This window comes from Ovis canadensis, chromosome 4, assembly GCF_042477335.2.
Source record: "Ovis canadensis isolate MfBH-ARS-UI-01 breed Bighorn chromosome 4, ARS-UI_OviCan_v2, whole genome shotgun sequence".
Taxonomy (NCBI): Eukaryota; Metazoa; Chordata; class Mammalia; order Artiodactyla; family Bovidae; genus Ovis; species Ovis canadensis.
The window spans coordinates 20,551,815-20,576,772 of record NC_091248.1 but is presented as its reverse complement, the minus strand read 5'-3'; the positions used below and the strand labels follow the sequence as shown (position 1 = coordinate 20,576,772).

At 46.8% G+C, this 24,958-nt stretch overlaps 1 protein-coding gene and 1 long non-coding RNA gene across 4 annotated transcripts in view; one reads left to right on the top strand and one right to left on the bottom strand.

Annotated features, from left to right (window-relative positions):
- The window catches only part of LOC138439092 (uncharacterized), a 55,827-nt gene extending 33,450 nt beyond the window's left edge, over positions 1-22,377 (bottom strand). Inside the window, exons 1-2 of the long non-coding RNA XR_011256567.1 lie at positions 21,815-22,377; positions 3,138-3,219 (exon numbers count right to left, since the gene is read on the bottom strand). This is a non-coding gene — a long non-coding RNA (uncharacterized lncRNA). The remainder of the gene's footprint in view (positions 1-3,137; positions 3,220-21,814) is intronic.
- The window catches only part of VWC2 (von Willebrand factor C domain containing 2), a 125,186-nt gene continuing 119,680 nt past the window's right edge, over positions 19,453-24,958 (top strand). Inside the window, exons 1-2 of one of the 3 annotated variants that reach the window (XM_069587331.1) lie at positions 19,453-19,808; positions 21,656-22,457. In XM_069587331.1, coding sequence (XP_069443432.1) covers positions 21,759-22,457 — 699 coding nt within the window. In that variant the 5' untranslated portion in view covers positions 19,453-19,808; positions 21,656-21,758. Of the gene's footprint in view, positions 19,809-19,955; positions 20,431-21,655; positions 22,458-24,958 lie in introns of those variants that run through there. The other 2 variants (XM_069587329.1, XM_069587330.1) reach the window with 2 other exon arrangements.

Below are 24,958 nucleotides of genomic sequence, written 5' to 3'. Positions count from 1 at the left end.
TGGTTATATAGTTCATTGAGACCTTTTCTGTACAGTCCTTCTGTGTATTTTGCCGCCTCTTATTAATATCTTCTTCTTCTGTTAGGTCCATACTGTTTCTGTCCTCTATTGTTCTTATCTCTACATGAAATGTTTCCATGGTATCTCTACTTTTCTTGAAGAGATCTCTAGTTTTTCCCATTCTACTCTTTTCCCCTATTTCTTTGCATTGTTCAGTTAAGAAGGGTTTCTTGTCTCTCTTCGCTATTCTTTGGAACTCTGCATTCACATGGGTGTATCTTTCCTTTTCTCCTTTTCCTTTCACTTCTCCTCTTTTCTCAGCTCTTTATAAGGCCTGCACAGATGACCATTCTCCCTTGTTGCATTCCCCCCCGCCCCAGGGGATGGTTTTGATCACCACCTCCTGGACAGTGTAACAGAACTCCATCCATAGTTCTTCAGGCACTCTGTCAGATCTAATCCCTTGAATTTATTTGTCACTTCCACTGTATAATCATAAGGGACTGAACTAAGGTCATACCTGAATGGCCTAGTGGTTCTCCCTACTTTCTTCAATTTAAGTCTGAATTTTGCAATAAGGAGTACATGATTTGAGCTACAGTCAGCTCCAGGTCTTGTTTTTGCTGACTGTATAGAGCTTCTCCATCTTCGGCTGCAAAGAATATAACCAATCTGATTTCAGTACTGACAATCTGGTGATGTCCATGTCCATCTGGTGTTTGCTATGACCAGTGTGTTCTCTTAGCAAAACTCTATTAGCCTTTGCCCTGCTTCATTTTGTACTTCAAGGCCAAACTTGCCTGTTACTCCAGGTATCTCTTGACTTTCTACTTTTGCATTTCAGTCCCCTATGATGAAAAGGACACTTTTTTTGGTGTTAGTTCTAGACTATCTTTTTGGTCTTCACAGAACCGTTCAACTTCAGCTTCTTCAGCATTAATGGTTGTGTCATAGATTTGGAGTACTGTAATATTGAATGATTTGCCTTGGAAATGAACCAAGATCATTCTGTAGTTTTTCAGACTGCACCCAAGAACTGCATTTCAGACTCTTTTGTTGACTATGAGGTCTATTCCATTTCTTCTTGCCCACAGTGGTAGATATAATGTTCATCTGAATTAAGGTCACACATTTCAGTCCATCTTAGTTCACTGATTCCTAAAATGTTGACATTTACTCTTGCCATCCCCCTAGTTTGACCACTTCCCATTTCCCTTGATTCATGGACCTAACATTCTAAATTCCTATGTGTTATTCTTCATAGCATCAGACTTTACATTCACCACTAGACACAACCACAGCTGGGCATCATGTCCTCTCCATTCCTTATGGAGCCATTTCTCGACTCTTCTCCAGTAGCATATTGTACATCTACTAACCAGTGGAGTTCATCTTTCAGTGTCCTACATTTTTGCCTTTTCATACTGTTCATGGGGTTCTCAAGGCAAGAATGCTGAAGTTTGCCATTCCCTTCTCCAGAGGTCCATGTTTTGTCAGAATGCTCTACAATGGCCCATCCATCTTGGGTGGCCCTACATGGCATGGCTCATAGTTTCATTGAATTAGGCAAGGTTGTGGTCCATGTGATCAGTTTGGTTAGTTTTCTGTGATTGTGGTTTTCATTCTGTCTGCCCTCTGATGGATGAGGATAAGCAGCTTGTGCAAGCTTCCTAATGGGAGGGACTGGTTGGGGGTGGGGGTCTGAAATTCAGTCTTGCTAACTCTCAGTAAATGATAGGCAATATAAACAAAAAAGGCACTAAGAATATAGAGATATGAATAATATTATCAACCAACTTGACATAACTGACATTTGTAAAACACTACGCCTAATAACTTCAGAATACATAGTGTTTTCTAGAGCTGCTGCTGCTAAGTCGCTTCAGTCGTGTCCGATTCTGTGCGACCCCATAGACAGCAGTCCACCAGGCTTCCCCATCCCTGGGATTCTCCAGGTGAGAACACTGGAGTGGGTTGCCATTTCCTTCTCCAATGCATGAAAGTGAAAAGTGAAAGTGCAGTGAAAAGACTGCAGCCTACCAGGCTCCTCCATCCATGGGATTTTCCAGGCAAGAGTACTGGAGTGGGGTGCCATTGCCTTGTCCGGTTTTCTAGAGCTCTAAGACTATTGATCAAGGCAGATAACATACTGGGCCATGAAACAAGTCTCAGTACATTTCACAATACTTAAGTCCTAAGTATTAGGTTCTCTGACATTCAAATTAAATTAAAATTCAAGGCCATTAATAATAGTTACTAGGTCATTGTAATAACAATTACTAGGTCAATGACAATTACATTGTCATTACTGACAATTCAAGGTCAGTAATAACAATTAGAAGCTTTCAAAATATTTGGTGTATTGTGGAAGATTTCAAATAAGAACTAGATCAAAGAAAAAATCTCCAGAAAAATTTTAAAATATTTTGAACTTAACAGTAAGAAGTTAACATATCAACATATATAAGATATAGATATAGTGTTCTTCAGAGTAAAATTAGTAGCTTTAAATGGTTATATTTTACTAGAAGAATATAAAATTAATTACCTAAGCTTCTAATATTCAAACACTAGAGAAAAGAGCAGAACACAACATAGCCAGTGAAACGGAAGATAAACTATAGAACACATCAACAGATCCCAACATTGTTTTTTGAAAAGATGAAAATTTCAAGGAAACAGAACGAAAACACAAGCTAGAAGAATGAAATTGGAGAGACAACTAAGATTGAATGGCTTCAGCATTAACAGGATGACAGAGGCATAGTATGAATAACATTCTGCCAAAATTTGACAACTTAGATAAAATTACCAAATGTCTTGAAAATATCTTACCGAAGAGGCACAAACTAGAAACATTAGCTGTGATATATTTATTTTGCAAGTAGAATTTATCACTGAAGTTCTACTCACAGTGTTGGTTTGCAACCTCAGAACCTTCCCAGGTGAGATCTGAACGTGGTCTTCACACTCAGAGGGCAGGGAGAAAACAAAGAAAGAGGCAGACTCTCCAGATGGGAAAGTAGCAGGCTCAGTAAGCAGGGGACTTACATATGAGGCTTCTCATGGGCACCTCAAGATGAGTAGCTCTCAGCACCTGCCCCCCAGAATCTTGAAAGTTTACAGAGAGGACATACCTGGATTCAGTCACATGTATCATCCGAGTGGTCTCAACAATACTCTACTATCTCAAGGCTGTGTCCTCCAGCAGCTTCTACCCTGGGGAAGACAAGCAGATCACACCTTCTAAGAACAGGAGGAAGGGTGGAGTTGAGGAACCACCAGTTACCCTGGTCCAGCAGTCATGTCCTCTCGATGACTTCCTCCAACAATATGGAACCCTCAAGCATGGATGGCTTCACTGGTGAGTTCTATTAAACATTAAATGAAGAAACTGTATGAATCTTAAATGCTTTCAGAAAAGCAAGATTGAGAAAATGCTTCCCAATTTCTTCTGTGAGGCCAGCATTACATAAGAGCAAAACCTGATAGAGATCTTAGAAGAAACAATGTAAATCAATATTTCCCTTGAAAATGTACATAAAAGTCCTCATTAAACATTATAAAATTGAAATGAGCATCCTAACCTTGTTGGGTTTATCCCAGAAATGTAATATTTGTCCAACATTCAAAAATCAAGCAATGTAATTCTCACATTAGGTGAAAATCATATACGAAGGTTAACAGACACATAAATTAGATAAACAAAATTCAACACTTGTTCATCATAAAAACAACCAGCAAAGGAAAAAATAGAAATTTCTTCAATCTAATAAAGATGAACCATAAATAAAACCTAAACATTATATTCAATCATGTAATTTTAATGCTTTCCATGTAGAATTGGAGACAAGGCTCTGAATATTTTTCCCACATGTTGTTGGAGGTCCCTAAAGAAACATTAAAAAATAAAACATAGTAACTAAAAAATAATTAAAACTGTCTTTTGTTGAATCCCATATAATTTTTGCTTAGAAAATTCTTTTTTTTGGGGGGGGGGATTTTTATTTATTTATTTATTTATTTATTTATTTTTAATTTTAAAATCTTTAATTCTTACATGCGTTCCCAAACATGAACCCCCCTCCCACCTCCCTCCCCATAACATCTCTCTGGGTCATCCCCATGCACCAGCCCCAAGCATGCTGTATCCTGTGTCAGACATAGACTGGCGATTCAATTCTTACATGATAGTATACATGTTAGAATGCCATTCTCCCAAATCATCCCACCCTCTCCCTCTCCCTCTGAGTCCAAAAGTCCGTTATACACATCTGTGTCTTTTTTCCTGTCTTGCATACAGGGTCGTCATTGCCATCTTTCTAAATTCCATATATATGTGTTAGTATACTGTATTGGTGTTTTTCTTTCTGGCTTACTTCACTCTGTATAATCAGCTCCAGTTTCATCCATCTCATCAGAACTGATTCAAATGAATTCTTTTTAATGGCTGAGTAATACTCCATTGTGTATATGTACCACAGCTTTCTTATCCATTCATCTGCTGATGGACATCTAGGCTGTTTCCATGTCCTGGCTATTATAAACAGTGCTGCGATGAACATTGGGGTACATGTGTCTCTTTCAATTCTGGTTTCCTCGGTGTGTATGCCCAGCAGTGGGATTGCTGGGTCATAAGGTAGTTCTATTTGCAATTTCTTAAGGAATCTCCACACTGTTCTCCATAGTGGCTGTACTAGTTTGCATTCCCACCAATAGTGTAGGAGGGTTCCCTTTTCTCCACACCCTCTCCAGCATTTATTGCTTGCAGATTTTTGGATCGCAGCCATTCTGACTGGTGTGAAGTGGTACCTCATTGTGGTTTTGATTTGCATTTCTCTAATAATGAGTGATCTTTGACAAAGGAGGCAAGAATATACAGTGGAGTACAGACAATCTCTTTAACAAGTGGTGCTGGGAAAACTGGTCAACCACTTGTAAAAGAATGAAACTAGATCACTTTCTAACACCGCACACAAAAATAAACTCAAAACGGATTAAAGATCTCAACATAAGGCCAGAAACTATAAAATTCCTAGAGGAGAACATAGGCAAAACACTCTCAGACATAAATCACAGCAGGATCCTCTATGATCCACCTCCCAGAATGCTGGAAATAAAAGCAAAAATAAACAAATGGGATCTAATTAAAATTAAAAGCTTCTGCACAACAAAGGAAAATATAAGCAAGGTGAAAAGACAGCCTTCTGAATGGGAGAAAATAATAGCAAATGAAGCAACTGACAAACAACTAATCTCAAAAATATACAAGCAACTTATGCAGCTCAATTCCAGAAAAATAAACGACCCAATCAAAAAATGGGCCAAAGAACTAAATAGACATTTCTCCATAGAAAATTCTTAAGAAAATAAAAATAATATTAGAATAATTATTAGAATTAATAATTCTAATATGACAACCTGGTCATAAGATATAAGGTCAATATACAAAAACCAACTACATTACTATATATACTAGCAATAAACAACTGGAAAATAAAATTTTAAAGTATCATTTCTGATAGCATCTAAAAACAGAAAATATTTTTATAATAAATTTAAGAAAGTATGTGCAGTATTTTTACATTAAAATTCTATGGAGAAAATAGAGCTAAACATTTAGAAATACACTATGTTCATGGATTAGGCAACTCAATGTTACTAAGATGTCAGTTTTTCTCAAATGCATCTATAGTCTCAACACCACTCCAGCAAGCATTTCTATAGAAACTGACACATTGATTCAATTACTCACATGAAAATTCAAAAGACTTATTAAAGCTAAGAAAAATTTTTAAAGGTTGGAAAGACATTAATTGATTTCAAGGCTTCCTAAGAAGTTATCATGAGAAATGCTGGGCTGGAAGAAGCACAAGCTGGAATCAAGATTGCTGGGAGAAATATCAATAACCTCAGATATGCAGATGACACCACCCTTATGGCAGAAAGTGAAGAAGAACTAAAGAGCCTCATGATGAAAATGAAAGAGGAGAGTGAAAAAGTTGGCTTAAAACTCAACATTCAGAAAACGAAGATCATGGCATCTGGTCCCATTACTTCATGGCAAATAAATGGGGAAACAGTGGCAACAGTGGCTGACTTTATTTTGGGGGGCTCCAAAATCACTGCAGATGGTGACTGCAGCCGTGAAATTAAAAGACACTTACTCCTTGGAAGGAAAGTTATGATCAACCTAGATAGGATATTCAAAAGCAGAGACGTTACTTTGCCAACAAAGGTCCATCTAGTCAAGGCTATGGTTTTTCTAGTAGTCAGGTATGGATGTGAGAGTTGGACTGTGAAGAAAGCTGAGAGCCGAAGAATTGATGCTTTTGAACTGTGGTGTTGGAGAAGACTCTTGAGAGTCCCTTGGACTGTAAGGAGATCCAACCAGTCAATCCTAAAGGAGATCAGTCCTGGGTGTTCATTGGAAGGACTGACAGTGAAGCTGAAACTCCAATACTTTGGCCACCTGATGCAAAGAGCTGACTCATTTGAAAAGACCCTGATGCTGGGAAAGATTGAAGGCAGGAGGAGAAGGGGATGACAGAGGATGAGGTGGTTGGATGACATCACCGATTCAATGGACGTGAGCTTGGGTGAACTCCGGGTGTTCGTTATGGACAGGGAGGCCTGGCATGCTGCGGTTCATGGGGTCACAAAGAGTCGGACATGACTGAGTGACTGAACTGAATTGAGTGAAGTTATTTAAATAGGACACAATAGGTGTTGCCATAAGGATGTTTGTATTAATAATGCAACAAACTGCTGCTGCTGCTGTTAAGTTGCTTCAGTCGTGTCCAATTCTGTGCGACCCCAGAGATGGCAGCCTACCAGGCTCCTCTGTCCCTGGGATTCTCCAAGCAAGAACACTGGAGTGGGTTGCCATTTCCTCCTCCAATGCATGAGAAGTTCAAAAAATACAGTGGTTGATAGAATTTTGACTATTCTATCAATAATTCTGAAAGAAAACTTGTCTTAACAACAGTGCTGGAAAAAAATAGATATCTGTGTGAAAAGTAAATCAATAAACCTTGACCTCAACCTTGGATAAACCACAAAATGATATTGACCTGAACATAAAAACTAAAACTGTAAAGCATCTGGGAGAAAATATGGAAGAAACTATTCTCAATCACAGAGTAGACAAAGGTGTCTTACAAAGCACATACCCAAAAAAAAAGAGCACTAATGAATAAATTTGATAAGCCAGAATTCATAAAAATTTACTGTTCTTCAAGAGACTTTGGTTCAAAAAAATGAGCATATGAACTTTTAAAAGTTTATCTTCATGTCATTGTTAAAAACTATTGAAAATGCAAGCTTTAAAAAAAATTTTAAACAATGAAAATGGGAGAAAGCATTCACAATACTTTTATGAAGGGAATTGTATCCAAAATGTATAAACTCCAGAAATTCAATGAGATAGATAACCAGTTTTGAAAGGGCAATTTCAAGCAGTTCTCAAAACGTAAGATATACCAAAAACCAAGAAAGCACGTGAAAAGAATCCAGCTTAGTTAAGTTAATAGTAACAGCTAACATTGCAAAAGCAAATGAAAACCACACTGATTCACCACCACTAGAGTGGCTAAAGCTTTAAAAATGGATCACATCAATGTTGACGAGGATATGGGACAGTAAGTACACTCTTACTGCTGGTAGAAATGTACAATATTTACAATCATTTGTGAAAGCACTTTGGTAATTTCTTATAAAGCTATGCACACACTTATAGACACAGCAATACTACGGGGGAAAAAATGGAAACATGTATCCACAAAAAGACTTGTATAAAAATGTTCATGTCAGCTTTTATTCTAAAAGCCAGCCAACATGCTAAACGTCCATTAGCAAGCAAGCACGAAAACAAGCTACTGCAGAGCCCTACAAAGGAACATTACTCAGCAATGAGAATGAACGTCCTCCTGGCCCCCATAATGTATACAGGAATCGCAGGCATGTCAGAGTTACTGGAAGAAGCCCAGCATGGAAGGCTCTGTGGGGCTGCATGAGTCCAGGCAAAGGAAGTCTTGAAGCAGCAGAATGAAAGAAGTTTTCTGGGAGGGAAGTGAGGGGTGGTGCCGGCAGCCAGATAGGGATTGACTCCAGGCTTTAATAAGGCCCTGTGTGAGGTGTGATCATGTATCTCCTGAGTGGCATCTGGTGACACAAGTGTGATCAAAATGTAGCACAATATATATATAATCTGTGAAAATTATTGTTTATAGATTGCTCCTCAGAAACGCTGGGGATCTAGACCCCCAGAGGATCCCCTCAGGGAAGATGGTGACATTTTTCACTTCCCACAGCTCTGTTACGATCGTCAGTATGCTGACACCACACTTGGTATAGTTTTAATGCTCACAGACCCAATAAGAAAGAGCAAGGGATGAACTTACTGACAAAACAGAAATAGGCTCACGGACATGGAAAACAACTTCTGGTTACCAAAAGGGAAGCAGGGAGGAAAGATAAATTAGTGAGATGGGGAGGGGGGATATATTAGAACTTTGGGATTAACAAATACACGTTACTATATTTACATAATAGATAAACAGCAAGGACCTACTGTATGCCAGGGAACTATACTCAATGTCTTGTAATAACCTATAATGGAAAAGCAACTGAAATATAAAACTGAATAATTTTACTATACCTGAGGCTAACACAACATTGTAAATCACTATATTTTAATTTTTAAAAGTGGCTATTAAAAGAAAAGAATAGTAGTGAGCCCTCACAAATGAATGTTGTAGCTGTGATAGGTAGAGGCCAGTGACTTTATAGGAAGCCGTGCTCACTGAAGTAATGTGAATACAGAAGAATGCTGGAGGACCCACACCCTGCCAGGCATGAGCCTTCTCATCATGCTGGGCTCAGAGCCCGCATAAATGACGACACGGCCCCCAGCCCTGCCCACAGATCTTTAGGAGGGGCCCTCCCCGGTCTCCCCAGATGAATGTGGTTCGCTTCAGTTCCATTGGTTTTGTAGTTTATTTTACATCCTATCAGTAAATTTATAGGTGCTGTTTAAATAGGTACTTACAAGCTAAAGGCCTAAGAGTTTGTAGTGTTTTCTATTTGCATACATTTTTTACAATGAAAAGAACTGAAGCAAACATTGGAGGTCTGTGAGTATTTCTTCTTTTAAAGGGATCAATACATTATTCAAGGCTGGGAGATGCTCAGTATTTCTAAACGGTGTTATAATTGGAAGAGACCCAGAAATCTTGATTGGATGCTGGGGCTGCCAGAAAAAAATGTAGCAGCGCTGGCTATGGAGAGTCTTTGTGCGATTCAGACACAGCTCTGCCTCAGCACACAGAGAAGGGTTTGCTGGGATGGCATGAAAGGAATTCTTGTGTAGAAAAAGCAGTGGCTTCATTTCTAAGTGAGAGGGCACTTTTTCGAATGCTGCGGAAAGGACTAAACTGTTGACAGTCTAACCATTATGGTGGGATTTTGGTGTCTGCAGATATATGGAGACTGCTATTAGAACTATGACATTGCTGAATTCCATCAATGAGCCATTATATTTGCCAAGTCTTTCTAATTTGCAAGGGATGGAAAACTCGAATTCAAATAGACTTGGGCAAAAAAAAAAAAAAAATGCTCATTGGCTTTGACCATGGAAGATACCAGCCTTCTTTAAGGCTGAGAAGATCTCACGTATTATTTTCAAGACTGAATCTGTCTTCTCTTCTTGCTTCAGTTTTCCTCCGTATTGTCTCCATTTCAGGTAAAAACCCGGGCAGGTCCAGGCTGGATTTTCACAAGACTCAAGTCAATGAGAAAGAGAAAAAAACTTTAATTCTCAGATGATTCAAGCAGAAGAGATAGGTGTGACTCTCATAAGCTTTGAAAGGACCGCATGAACATCCCTGAAGCATCCTCTGTGGTTGGAGGACCACAATGCGGGCCAGACCAGGTCCCTTGCCCCATTTGACAGTTCTGCCTGAGAAGCAGGTGGTTGAGGATGGAGTAGGGCTTGGTTCTTCTCTAGAGGAAAATAGGTTAATATTTGTTATTAGAAGAATGGGAATGGATATTGGGTGGCAAACTTTGATATATCCAAGGCTATATCTCTTTGACTGCATGCAATCTCTAGTAAAATCAGTATGAGCATAAACTAGTAAACAAGCCTCTAATGAATGAAGGGAGAAGGGAGAAATATGATTTGAATGTAAGTATAGGTGGTGGCCTTTTCATACTGTTCATACTGTTCATGGGGTTCTCAAGGCTACTGAAGTGGTTTGCCAGTCATTCCCCAGTGGACATGTTTTTTCAGAGCTCTCCACTGTGACCCATCTATCTTGGGTGGCCCCACATGGCACAGCTCATAGTTTCATTGAGTCAGACAGGCTGTGTTCCATGTGATCAGATTGGTTAGTTTCCTGTGATTGTGGTTTTCATTCTGCCTGGCCTCTGATGGAGAAGGATAAGAGGCTTATGGATGCTTCCTGATGGGAGAGACTGACTGAGGGGGAAACTAGCTCTTGTTCAGATGAACAGGGCCATGCTCAGTAAAACTTTAATCCAATTTTCTGTTGATGGGTGGGGCTATGTTCCCTCCCTGTTATTTGACCTGAGGCCAAACTATGGTGGAGGTAATGATGATGATGATGACCTCCTTCAAAATGACCCAGATAATCACAATGGTGTGATCAAAAACCTAGAGCCAGACATCCTGGAATGGGAAGTCAAGTGGGATGCTTAGGAAGCATCACTATGAACAAAGCTAGTGGAGGTGATGGAATTCCAGTTGGGTTATTTCAAATCCTAAAAATGATGCTGTGAAAGTGCTACACTCAATATGCCAGCAAATTTGGAAAACTCAGCAGTGGTCACAGGACTGGAAAAGGTCAGTTTTGCTTCCAATCCCAAAGAAAGGCAACGCCAAAGAATGCTCAAGTTCAGTTCAGTTCAGTTCAGTCACTCAGTCGTGTCTGACTCTTTGCAACCTCATGAATCGCAGCATGCCAGGCCTCCCTATCCATCACCAACTTCTGCAGTTCACTCAGACTCACGTCCATCGAGTCAGTGATATCATCCAGCCATCTCATCCTCTGTCATCCCCTTCTCCTCCTGCCCCCAATCTCTCCCAGCATCAGAGTCTTTTCCAATGAGTCAACTCTTTGCATGAGGTGGCCAAAGTACTGGAGTTTCAGCTTTAGCATCATTCCTTCCAAAGAAATCCCAGGGTTGATCTCCTTCAGAATGGACTGGTTGGATCTCCTTGCAGTCCAAGGGACTCTCAAGAGTCTTCTCCAACACCACAGTTCAAAAGCATCAATTCTTCGGCGCTCAGCCTTCTTCACAGTCCAACTCTCACATCCATACATGACTACTGGAAAAACCTTAGCCTTGACTAGACGGACTACCACACAATTGCATTCATCTTACACGCTAGCAAAGTAATGCTCAAAATCCTCCAAGCCAGGCCTCAACAGTACATGAACTGTAAACTTCTAGATGTTCAAGCTGAATTTTGAAAAGGCAGAGGAACCAGAGATCAAATTGCCAACATCTGTTGGATCATCAAAAAAGCAAGAGAGTTCCAGAAAAAAAAAAAATTTACTTCTGCTTTATTGGCTATGCCAAAGCCTTTGACAGTGTGGACCACCAGAAACCATGGAAAATTCTGAAAGAGATGGGAATACCAGACCACCTGCCCTGTCTCCTGAGAAATCTGTATGCTGATCAAGAAGAAACAGTTAGAACTGGACATGGAACAACAGACTGGTTCAAAATAGGGAAAGGAATACATCAAGGCTGTATGTTGTCACCCTGTTTATTTAACTTATATGCAGAGCACATCATGAGAAATGCTGGGCTGGAAGAAGCACAAGCTGGAATCAAGATTGCTGGGAGAAATGTCAATAACCTCAGAGATGCAGATGACACCACTCTTATAGCAGAAAGCAAAGAGGAACTAAAGAACCTCTTGATGAAAGTGAAAGAAGAGAGTGGAAAAGTTGGCTTAAAACTCAACCTTCAGAAAACTAAGATCATGGCATCTGGTCACATCAGTTTATAGCAAATAGTTGGGGAAACAGTGGAAACAGTGACTATTTTGGTGGAGGGATCCAAAATCACTGCAGATGGTGACTTCAGCCATGAAATTAAAAGACACTTGCTCCTTGGAAAAAAAGTTATGACCAACCCAGACAGCATATTAAAAAGCAGAGACATTACTTTGCCTCAAAGGTTTGTCTAGTCAAAGCTATGGTTTTTTCATTAGTCATGTATGGATGTGAGAGTTGGACTATAAAGAGTGCTGAGTGACAAACAGTTGATGGTTGTGAACTGTGGTGTTGGAGAAGACTCTTGAGAGTCCCTTGGACTGCAAGGAGATCCAACCAGCCCATCCTAAAGGAAATCAGTCCTGAATATCCATTGGAAGGACTGATGCTGAAGCTGAAACTCCAATACTTTGGCCACCTGATGCAAAGAACTGACTTATTGGAAAAGACCCTGATGCTGGGAAAGATTGAAGACAGGAGGAGAAGAGGTTAACAGAGGATGAGGTGGTTGGATGGCATCACCAACTCAATGGACATGAGTTTGAGTAAGCTCTGGGAATTGGTGCTGGACAGGGAGGCCTGGTGTGTTGCAGTCCCTGAGGTCACAAAGAACAACTGAACAACTGAACTAAAGTGAACTGAATAGGTGGTAGCTTTGGAATTGTTTGAAAAACTTTATTCCAAGAATCCCAATTAGTGAATTGGTTTCTACCTGGAAGCAAGCCAGCAGTAGGGCCCTGAGATGGCCCACTTTTGGCTATAGAAACACCAAGCTGTGCTCCTCACATCTCCAGATGAAACAAACATCTGCTGGTGAGCCAATTTACAGGAAGATAAAATGAGGCTGCTGAGAATAATGGACCCAGTTGAATAACTTGATGTAAAGAATAAGATGGCGTACAGATGTACAGAGGACCAACTCCACAAATATACTATGGAGAACTCTTGCTGGCTATACAACTTCAGTGGACACCTAAGTGGCTCTTCACTGACCAGGTTTTAGTCAGTGAAAAGCTGAAGGAAATGGTCAGGCGCTGGCGCTTAACCCAGGAGGAATCAAGGAGCAAGGACCCAACTTTGGTGGATACCCAACTGACTCTTTACTGACCAGTGGTGGGGACCAGGCTTTGAACCCCTCAACCCTCAGCTGACTCCTTAAAGTGTTTCTTTCTTGAATCCTGCAGAAAAGTGGAAGGAAAAAGACACAGAGGGCAATAACAGGGCAGTGGACAAATCTTCTTCTTGGCTCAAGACCACAGAGAAGTTTCACTCTTCCTTCTGCTGGCCCTGGAAGAAAGGAGTTTCTCTCAATGGATGGAGATAAAACCTAACTTGCACATTCTCTAGTGAGGGCAAAAGGAAGTCCTCAAGTGGTCCTGTAGGACTGCGATGAGTGACTCAGCCCAGTGCGAAGGTTGGGGAGTCGCAGGAGATTCGGGCAAGGCACGGCCCTCAAAGCTCACATTGTCTGGATTCTTCCATAATTCATCTGACAAACGTTTGTCACAACCCGGCTACATACTGGAGAGGCCACAGGAGCTAGAGACACAGAAGTGACTTATGGTAAGGGGGCTGGGCTGCGGAAGGTGAAGGGCATCATTAAACAAGTATAAGCAACACTGTTCTGCAAATGCTCAGAAATGTAGATTTGAAAATAAAAAGCTCTTGGCCCTGTGGGGGCCATCATACAATGTCAGCCTTGTTCTGGTTTGCAGGTCCAAATCACCACCCCCTATCCCACGAGGACCAGCAGAAATGGACTCCAGGGAAGGCTCTGTGTGCAGCAGGATGTCGCGGACTGTTAACGTGAGATACACGATGGATGACATTGACTGACATCCTGCCATCACAGGCTCCCCACAGACTCCCTTGGTCCTGAGTCCTCCTGGTGTAAGCACCAACCCTTCACCATCTCCTTCTGCTTTTATCTCAGATCTGTGACTCAGTCACAATCCTTGTACCCCTAAGTCCCAGATATCTGGATGTTCCCATGCTCCGGGTCTATGTGGAAGTGGTTTGGGGCGAGGAAGCACTTCCTTATGATCGTTGTGACATACACGCTTATGTCAGAAGCCCAGGGTCTGAGCCCTAGTAGTGTTCTGGACCACTATTTCCAAAACGATTCTCTTGAGGGTCCGTCCCCATCCTGTCCATGACTCCAATAGAGTGGAGAATGCTGAGATCCCCCAGGGATTGGCATACCATGGAAGGATCAAGAGGCCACTCAGCCTGGGGTCCAGGGAAGAAGCCATCCAAGGAAGACAGGTCGTGTGACTCTCTACCAAAGACACATGTACCCCCCAATGGTGTTACTGATCCTCCTGGGACTACCCTCTGCTCTGTACTCTGCTTTCTTTTCCTTTGTTTTCAATATAGCAGTATGTACATGCTAATCCCAAACTCTCTGACTATTCCTTCCCCCTAACCCCACCGCAGTAACCATAAGTTCATTCTCTGTGAATCTGTTTCTCTTTCGTATCCTTTTTTTTTTAGGTTTCACATATAGATGCTGTCATATGGTATCTGTCCTTCTCTTCCTGACCTACTTCACTCTGAAGATCTCTAGCTTCAGCCATGCTGCTGAGTAATATTTATGGCTGAGCAATATTCCATTGTGTATACATGCCACGTCTTCTTATCCATTCCTTTGTTGATGGACATTTAGGCTGTGTCCATGTCTTGTCGTAAACAGTGCTGCAGTGAACACTGGGGCGCATGTATCCTTTCGGATTATGTTTTCTCCAGAAGTGGGATTGCTGGATCATATGGCAAATATATTTTTAGTTTTTAAGGAACCTCCATACTGTTCTCCAGAGTGGCTGCACCAATTTACATTCCCACAAACAGCATAGGAGGTTCTTTTTTCTCCACACCCTCTCCAGCACTTACTGTCTGTGGACTTTTTGATGATGGCCATTCGGACTGGAGTGTTATGATAGCTCATAGTTTTTATTTACATTTCTATAACAATTATGGCACTGTTGAACATCTTTTCACGTGCCTCTTGGACATTTGCATGTCTTCTTTGGAGAAATGTCTATTTAGATCTTCTGCTTCGTGCTGTGCTGGGCTCGCAACCCACTCTGGGGGACCTAGGAGTGGAGTATAAACAGGAGGCTCTCTGGGTCTCTGGAGGGGAGGTCTCTGGCTGTGCCACGGCCCCGTCTGGTGCCTGACTCCTGGGAAGACCAGGGGCCAAAGATGCAGTCATGAGAAAATGCACCCCATCTCAGAAGGGCTCCAGAGTGGACCCCAGACTCCCTTCATCAGTTGCAAGGAAAACCCAGCATGGCATGGCATCCAGCATCTGATAGGCTGCCTCGTTCCGAACTGTCCAAAAGGAGGAGGAAAACCTTACAGAGTGGTGCTTGAGGCTTTTCACCTCTGTTCCACCCAGGCCCTTCCTCTGAGAGCACTGCCTGTGCCAGGAGAAGCCCACGACCCCATTTTGTCCTTCTCAGGCCAATCAATTCTGAGGGGCCCTGGTCCCTTTAGGATTGTTTTGGAAACTTCTATACGGGTCTATATGTCTGTGGTCTGGGGGTCTGGAATGTATTTGAAATGGATCCCTGGCCACTTCCTTGCAAGAAACATGCTTTGGCACTGATTTCAGAAAAATACCTGTAAGTCATCCATTCGATTATCTGAACAGATGCTGCTGACTTTGGGCAGAACAGCGGGAGGGATGAGTCTCCAAGGTGTGGGGTAATCAGGCCGCCTGTGCAGCGGGCAGGCCCGGGAGCAGTAACTCTCCGCTCCAGCCATGGATCAGAGGCTGAGTGGGATGGAGCTGCTGCCTGTGTAGCCTGGTCCAGAGTTGAACTTTAACTGGGGGCTCCCTTAACGGCCAGGCTTTCTCTGGGCACAACTATAAAAAGGCATCGGAGTGTCCAAGGTGCCTTCTCTCATTTGTTAGGTTGAGTTAGTGATCAGCCTTCTGCCTGACCACAAACATCTGGCTGCTGCTGATTTCAGGTGCAAATGGCTTTCAGTCCCTCCAACTTGGAAAGTCGGAGATTTTATGGCTTTTCCCTGGCCCAAGACCAGAATTCAAGAAAAATGCAACTTTAGCAAAGGTGTGAACTCAATAAAGGTAACCCTTAGGCTTTGGGCCCAGACAGGCAGAAGCCTGCAGGATGTAGTGAGAAGCTCAAAGCTCTGCATTTTCTGCCCCATCTTTACTGGAACAGGAGTTTCCAGAAGGCTCTCCTTCCCACAGAAATGACTCTGCATCCCCTCCCAGTAAGGCTGGTAGTGCTGGCAGCACCCTGCCATCCACGGCCACCTCTGGAGAAGCTCTCCCTGCATCCCAATTCTCTTTGCTTGTGGAGAAAATGCACAAGATGCTAGGCCCCCAGGCATCCACTTTCTAGTCTCCATCAGACCCTCTGTACCATGGCTGTTTGTTTGTTCATCCTAAACTCATCCCATGGGCTTCCCACGTGCGCTAGTGATAAAGAACCCACTCGCCAATGAAGGAGACATAAGAGATGAGGGTTCCATCCCTGGGTTGGGAAGATCCCCTGGATGAGGGCATTGCAACCCACACCAATATTCTTGCCTGGAGAATCCCATAGACAGGGGAGCCTGGCGGGCTATAGCCCATAGCGTAGGAAAGAGTTGGACTCAACTGCAGTGACTGGCACATACGCATGTAACCTCATCCCATAGTCTCTTTTCTAATCTCAAGCCACAGACACCACCTCTTCCCCCATCGAGTCCCGCAAATGACCCTGTCTCATCCCTCTAGGGGAGTTGGGAGCAGACCCAAGCTTCATGACATCACTTGCCACTTTATCTCCTAATACACCTCCATTCCAGTGCATCTGGTCTAATTCTTTCCTGGAAGGAGTTTCCTTCCTTCAGTTATTCAGGTATCACTCTGTCCCTGATTCCTCGGCAGAAACACACTGAGCCCCCAGGATAGGTTAGTTTGGCCTGATCTACACACGTGACCACTAGGAAGTCCCTGGAACTGACCACAGGGCACACAGCCCGCTCTGATCCCTCCCATCCCCTCTGCCACTGTGTGCTCTCAGGAGAGTAGGACCTGGGATGCAAAGTCACGAGGGATCGGCTGGATTGGGAGGTTGAGAAGTCCCCATGACATGGACAGTTAAGTCACGGGCAGAGCACCACCAAGGCAGCAGTGGTGCTGGCCCAGCAGCCCTGGAGTTAGAGTCTGAGGCTCCAGAGTCCCCTGGCTTCTGCCCTGTGAGTCAGGACCTTAGCCAGCTCACAGCTTCCTTGAGGTATGGCTCCCCAATGGCGAGCAGTAACAGTGTCCCAGGCGTGCCGCATGGAATGAATGAGACGGCTGTGTGCATGCCCAGGACTGTGTCAGTCGCAAGCACGGCTCTCCCAGCTTTTCCCACCCCTCCCTCGGCATGTGCTTCCGGGGCTGAAGGCACGCGAAGATGAATCAAGGCCAGGAAGAGCCCCTAGTTTAATAAGCCGCCTTTTCAAAGGTGTGTGCAGACATCCCAGAGCTAAGACAGTCTGCGGCTACAAGGCCTGTGTCAGCCAGAAACAAGCCTTGATGAAAAGGAAAGTAAACGAGTTATACCTCAGGAGACAGAAAAACTGAGGACGCGGCAACTCTGAACTTGGCCTGGACCCGCCCGCCTTGCCTGCTGCTCAGGATGGGCCTGGGGGCTGTGGGCACACTCACAGACTCAAGTCTTCTGTTCGTTGGTCTAAGACTAATAAAGTCAGTTACAAGAGGTCGGGGTGCAGAAACATGCCATGGTCCCAGAGCTCTTTGGGGTTGCTACCTACTCAGAGATGCTTTTTTCTTCTTCTTCTTCTTCCTTTTAAAGACCAGAAATGGTGACTCTGAGACAGCAGGTGAATTGTCTGAGGTCACAAAACTGCCCTGAGTAGGACCCGATAAGACCTTGTCACCTTACTCCACAGCCAGAAATCTTTCTGCCGCTCCCTCCTACTCTGCAACCTGAGAAGAACTCAGATAAAAGAAAGGATGGAAGGAAGGAAGAAAAAAAAAATTGAGGAAGGAAGAAAGAGAGGGAAGGAGGAAGGGGGAGGGAGGAGAAGGGAAGCAAGAAAGAGAGAATGAGAAAAGGGGAATCAGATTCCCCTTCGTTTCCCAGGTATTGCCTTGAATTTCCCAGCTAATCAAGGTGGCGCGGACATTGTTCTCCACTAAGGACAGAAATCCTTCTAAACGGCTTCTCCCCTCACCTCATCGGCCCCTAACAGCACCCCTGAGAATCGCCTGCCAGGAGGTAGTGTTGGGACACGGGGCAGTGCAATTAATCCCTCATTTTGTCAGGCCTCTGTGACACAGCTCTCACTGTGCCCACACACGGAGGCACAAAGCCTTCTGATTCAAGGGCTCTGTGACTGAGGTGAGATCAGAAGAGCTTTCGTGATTCCCTCCATCAGACCCCCAACCAACGTATTAGCTAGAAGTAGAATCTTTTGCACATACCATTAAAGTTTTATCCTTCTTAGTCACATCTACTAGGGGTTAAGCCCATGTAGCTATCTGAGATTTCCTGGTATTAAAGACAAACATGATGTGAAATGATTGGGTGGCCAGGCTGCTCAGTCCCACAGGCCAGTGTGACCAGTCTCTTGAAATGACAGGATGCAAAGGCAGAAGGGCTTAAATCTTTCTGGACATTGAAACGCTCCACCCAACTGTTTGGTTTTTTTTGTTTGTTTGTTTGTTTGTTTGGTTGGTTGGTTTTTTTTTGGTGCGGGGTTGGCTGTGGCGGAAGGTTGCTTAGGTGAATCAGGAGAAACTTCTTCTGCCCAGTCTTTCTGTGGCTGGGAGAGGGCCCTTCCACAGTTCATTCAAATGGTTTGTTCACTATCAAGAGGTGGGTGCTTTGCGTGCTTAGTTGCCCAGGCATATCCAAGTCTTTGGGACTCTATGGACTGTAGCCTACCAGGCTGCTCTGTCCATGAGATTCTCCAGGCAAGAATACTGGAGTGGGTTGCCATTCCCTCCTCCAGGGGATCTTCCCGACCCAGGGATCCAGCCACATCTCCTGTGGAGGAGGAAAGCAATTGCTCTCAAACACCCATCCCCAGGCCAAGGCCTGGCCTTGTAGGATAAAGGTTATGTGTTTATACATCTGAGTATTATCAGTGATTTTAAGATGACACAGTAAGAACCACTGACTGGGAATAGACATCTCTACAAAAAATTTCATTTTAAGGGTTAATTTGAACAGTTTCCTTTTCTCCCTCCTTTTCCTATCCAAGAAAAGTAGCATGTTCATTGAGCAAGATCAGAGTAAAAAAAAAAGTCTGAACCACACAGGCTTCTGCTGGACAGCTTAGCATTCCAGCGAAGTTAACCTGGCAGATGTTTCTATTCGGTGACAGGAGTCGTCACCCAGGAAAGGGGAGGCAGAGGGACCGGGGTGGGGCTGGGGAGTAGAGAAGAGAGCTTGGCAGAGTCTGAAAGGACACTGTACGCATTGTTATGGGTTTCTGACTCTTACACGTCTATACTTCTGGGTTTCTGAATGTAAAGAGAGAAGTTAAAAAAAAAAAAAAAAACTGCTAAGCTAACACGGCCTTCGAATTCCAAACTGAACACAGTTTGGTCCGGGTTTTTCAACAGTCGCAAGACCAGGCTGTCCGGGGGGAGGAAAGCCGGAGGGGGCCAATTAGGAAGGAAGGAATTAAAGGGAAGAATAAAGGAGAGGGAAAAGCCCAGATGGAAGGTCCAGCGGACGGTGAATGACAAGGCTGGAGGATGGCAGCCGGCGGCGGAGGTGGGGAGGCGGCTGCGCGGGAGACTGACAGGTGGGTCTCCGCCGCGAGGCGGGCGGCGGGGCGGGAGGTCTTCCAGCCCCCGGGTAGCTCGGGCCGCCACGGCGACGCCTCCCAAACCCCGGCCGCAGAGGAGGGCGGGGAGCGCGCGGGGCGGGAGGCGGCTGCGGCAGGGGAGGCGGGAGCGAGGGCTCTCACTCCAGCCTCGGGGCCCGTAGCCCGCCCGCCGCGCTCCGGGCGTCTCTTCTGCCTCCTACGCGCTGCGGACGCCCCAGCCTCCCGGCTGCCTGGTCCGGGGAGCTCTCCGCGCCTGCCCGAGAAGAGCAAGAACGAGTTGGGGCGCCCCGGGGCGCGATTCGTGGCGGAGACGCTGGGACCAAATCGGGGGATGAGCGGCGGAAGGCGGCGCAGAAACTGACGCGAGTTGGGGCCACGGCTCCCGGCCGCCGGCGCGACAAGCCAGACCGCGGAGACGCCCTAGCCGAGTGCACGCGCCGGGCGGAGCGCGCGCAGGTGGGGCTGAGCTCTCGGCGGTGCGCTCCGCTCCGGGTCCTCGCCGGCCGGAGGATGGGCGCCGGCGCCCAGGGTCCGTGCCCGCCGCTGCTGCCCCTGAGCCCGCCGCGAGCCCGGCGTCCGGCCGGCGCCCTGCGCTCATGTATGTAGGCTGGGCGCCCGCCCTCGGGGATGAGGATGCATGCTGGGTGTCCGCGCCCCCGGGCGCCCTTCCGCCTCCCTTGCTGCTCAGGAGGAGTCCCCCACCCCAGACCCCAAGTTTGTAAATATGGGTGATCGCCCGGGCTGAGGTCCACCGGGCTGGGGCTGGAAATGAGCAGAGGGCACAGAGGAGCCCTGCTTACTGGAAGAGGGTGGGGAGGCGGAGGAAGCCACTCCGGGGCACACAGATGTGGGGAGTTGGACGGCTAGGTGGAGAGAGGCTGGGGGGCCAGTACCCTGCAGCGTCTAGTCTAGGGTTCTGTCGGCCCCTTTGGGCCACAGAAAGTTTGGGAACCAGAGAGGTTTTCGGAGACCGGGAGACTGAGGGGCGTTCGCCCCCGCCCTGCATCTCCAGCCTTCTCCACCGCACACCTTCAATCTGCCGGGCCCTCCTGCTCCACCGCCACGACCCCCTCCAGGCAAAGAAATTAGGAGACTGCGCGCTGCGGCTAACACGGGGGTCTCTGGTCTGCGCCCGGAGTCGCTGAGCCGCTGCCGGGTGGCTGGCGGAGGAAGAGAAGCCTGCGGAATCTCCCACCCGCAGCCGGGAACCGGGGGTGGGCTGGGGGATAGTCGGGGACCTTCCCCCGGCAGCGGGGTCTGAGCTGGCGGGCGGAGAAGGGGCTTCTGCGCCCCGCACTGGCGGCGTTTGAAAAGTTTTTCAGATGAATCACCGGGCCCTGCAAGGTTTCTTCCCTTCCTTCCCTCTCCTCTTCCCCAAACACCCTCAGGCAAGCGAGGAAGGGTTTCCCTCTCATTTTTCTGCACAGTCTTCACCGTCCACTCCACTGCGGAATTCTTCACTGCGCGATCTCTGGGGAAGTGTGCCCGGGACCTGAAGAGGGGCGCCAGGCGCTGGAGTTATGTGGCTCCATCCGAGCCTTGCAGGGGGCGCGGGCCCAGCTCGCTGCAGCCCCACCGCTCCACCACCCACTAATAACGACTACAGGGGGCACACTGCGGGTCGGTGTTTTTCTGGGACTCGCTTCCGTGTCCAGGCCCGCAGTCAGATCTGTAGGGCCCCCGGCGGCGCCGGGAATGCAGCCCCTGCCCTCGTGGTCCGGCGAGTCCATCTAGGGAGCCTCGGGGTCGGGGGGCTCGGGGCCGGGCGGGGACCGGGCGCGCGCGGGCCGCGGGGCTCAGCTGTGCTGCTGTTCTCTCCGCAGGGACGGCGGCTCCCGGCTGGCGGCGGCGCGCCCCCGGGCTGTGAATGCGACTCGCCCCTCGGCCGCGCTCCCCGCCCGCCCGCCCGCCGGGACGCGGTAGGGAATGCCCAGCTCCACTGCGATGGCAGTTGGCGCGCTGTCCAGTTCGCTCCTGCTCACCTGCTGCCTGATGGTGGCCCTGTGCAGCCCGAGGATCCCGCTGGAGAAGCTGGCCCAGGCGCCGGAGCGGCCGGGCCAGGAGAAGCGCGAGCACGCGTCTCGGGACGGCCCGGGGCGGATGAGCGAGCTCGGGCGCCCGGCGAGGGACGAGGGCGGCGGCGGCGGCCGGGACTGGAAGGGCAAGAGCGGCCGCGGGCTGGCCGGCCGGGAGGCGTGGAGCAGGCAGAAGCAGGCCTGGGCCGCCCAGGGCGGGGGCGCCGGGGCCGGGGCCCTGCAGGGGCGGCCCCGCGGGGACACCCCGCACGAAGAGCCCCCGGCCGCCGCCGCCCAGGACGTGGCGGGTCCGGAGTCGGAGCCCACGCCCGAGCCGCCGGAGGAGTACGCGTACCCGGATTACCGGGGCAAGGGCTGCGTGGACGAGAGCGGCTTCGTGTACGCGATCGGGGAGAAGTTTGCTCCGGGGCCCTCGGCCTGCCCGTGCCTGTGCACCGAGGAGGGACCGCTGTGTGCGCAGCCCGAGTGCCCGCGGCTGCACCCGCGCTGCATCCACGTTGACACCAGCCAGTGCTGCCCGCAGTGCAAGGAGAGGAAGAACTACTGCGAGTTCCGGGGCAAGACCTACCAGACCCTGGAGGAGTTCGTGGTAAGAGGCCAGCGCCCGGGCGACTTTGCACGTCCCAGGAGCCGGTGAGCTGGCTCCTCGCCCCCACTTTGGAGAAGAGGCGCCCTGTGGTTCTCAGAGGTGGACGGCGCTGTGCCTGTGTCCCCTCTCTTTTTCAGTGCAGAGGTAATTTTTGAAAGCTGCCCAGCTGACATGCGTTTGCTCCAAAAGGGTTTCCTTAGAGTAAAGCCCGTGGCACCAAAGCCCAAGCGAAAAAACAGGCTGCGCTGTTACCCTTAATTGGCTGCTCCGGAGTTAAAAGTGTTGCTGCTGAAATGTTCACCCTGTTTTCAAACACAGGGCAATTTACCTTGCTGTTTGGGATGCATTCTTCAGTTAATAGTTCATTAAGGGAGACTATTCATATAAATAAGCCGTTTCCCTGGATTATGTGCTGGGTATCAGGCAGATGTTCTAGAAATTAAAACAAAACAAAATTCTTGCTGATTGGATGACAAAACATGGTCCATGGCAAAAATAAGTCCAGGTTATGGTTCTTAAAATGGTTTTATTTTAGGTGAGTACTGGTCATGATGTTAGTAGCGCTATTTCCTGAATGCCTACAGTAATGTCACACCCCCAGGCTGCATTTTCACCTATACTAAGGTAGTTAAACCTCAAGCTAGGCTATAAAGTTGATTATGATCTGTTACCTCCAGTTGATGGAGAAGAGGAAACTGAGACACAGAATATTTAAATAAGGTGTCCAGGGCAACACAGCTGCTAAGGAGCAGATTCAGTGCCTCAAGCCTGCTTTGATACTCTAGGCTCTATTTACACCAAAAGCCTAGCCCCACGGGTGCTGGGTGGACAGACTGCCCAGTGGATGTGCTGGCCAGGGGCTAACTTGCCCAGAGCCCAGCTTCTTCACTAGCAGCCCTGGCAGACCACCCGCACCCCTACTCAGCCGTTCAAGCCCCCCAGGGTTAGCTCAGCCTCTGGCCTGCCTGGACTTGGCTGATTGACTTGGCATGCCAGAGTTTTCCTGGGCAGCAGAGGGTGTCCTGGGATCTCCGGCCCCCAAAGCTGAGTGAGGAGGCAGATGGGGAGGAATCTCCTCCAGGGTCTCCAGAACAGAGCCTCTGAGATCTACAGATTGAGAATGTGGCCAGGGTGTGACAGCAGGTAGTGAGTTTCAGGAATGAATTCCTGAGTGCTGTAGAAATACTCTTTCCTCTCATCTGTAAAGTAAGGCTAGCCATTCCTCAAGGCTCCCTGGAGTTCTAACCACCTGATATTCAGGGTCTAACTCCAGGCAAACATGTTGAAGACAATTCTTGGCTTCGGCCCTTTGGAGGACCAGACCCCTTTGAGGAGAACTTTATGGGTACCAGGCCCTGCCCATACGATAGCAGTCAGGAACTCTGCCTTCAAAATTCTCCTAGAAGACTGAGGAGCCAGACAGATGACTCTCCAGAAGTTATGGGTGCAGCCCGGAAGTGCAGAAGCAAAGCTGGCCCTGGGAGCTGGTGGGACCCAAAGGAGCCACTTTCTGTGTTGGCCAGAATGGAGCTATAGCCAAACAATTCCCTGGAGTTTCAGGTTCATCGAAAGTGTTATAAGATCAAAGACAAGGAGTTAGTTTTTTATTATTAGTATTTACTGTCTGCACTATGTGTGGTAACATAATCATTTCTTATGTATCCCATGAGGTGGGCTGAGGAATTACTAACATTTTGACCTCAGAAGCCCAAACACATCACAGAGCAGCCATCACAGGCAGAAGGAAGAATTCAAATCTGTTTGAGTTATTCATTGCTAAATGCTGGATGCCATGGACTGTCTGTGTATATGGTTGTTGGGGGATTCTCCTGTTGGATTCCTGTTTCCAAAAATTAGTACCTACCCTGATGGCTCGGCTGGTAAAGAATCTGCCTGCAATGCAGGAGACTCAAGTTTGATGCCTGGGCCTGGAAGATCCCCTGGAGGAGGAAATGGCAACCCACTCCAGAATTCTTGTCTGGGAAATCCCATGGACAGAGGAGCCTGGAGGGCTCCAATCCATAGGGTCGCAAAGAGTCAGACACGACTAAGCATGAGAATGAACAAATGAAATGGAATGTGTTTCCCACTCTGCAGATGGGAGATTTTAGCAAGAAAAGGGAGTTTGGAGAGATGATTATCTCGGGAAGAATCAAAATATTAATAAAGCTATTTTTAGAGTATTAAGTGCATCTTTCATCTTCAAGCGACACTTCATCCTTAACTTTCATCCAATCATTACCAGCTGCTAGGATGACACATGCATGAGGGTTGAGCAGCTGCTGCAAAATTTCCACTATATTCCTGCTCCTATGACATGTACAGTTGCATAAGGATTTCACTGTATGTATCACGCTTGTTCATTTCTGTTAGTATCAGGAACATTTCTAGGTATTTCCCTGATTTAGTGTGGCTTTGTGCAAGTTTCCTTCCAAGACCAAAAGGATGCAGGCTTTGTCAGGGGTGTTGGGAGGTTGAACTTAGAAGGGCTTAGGGTCAGC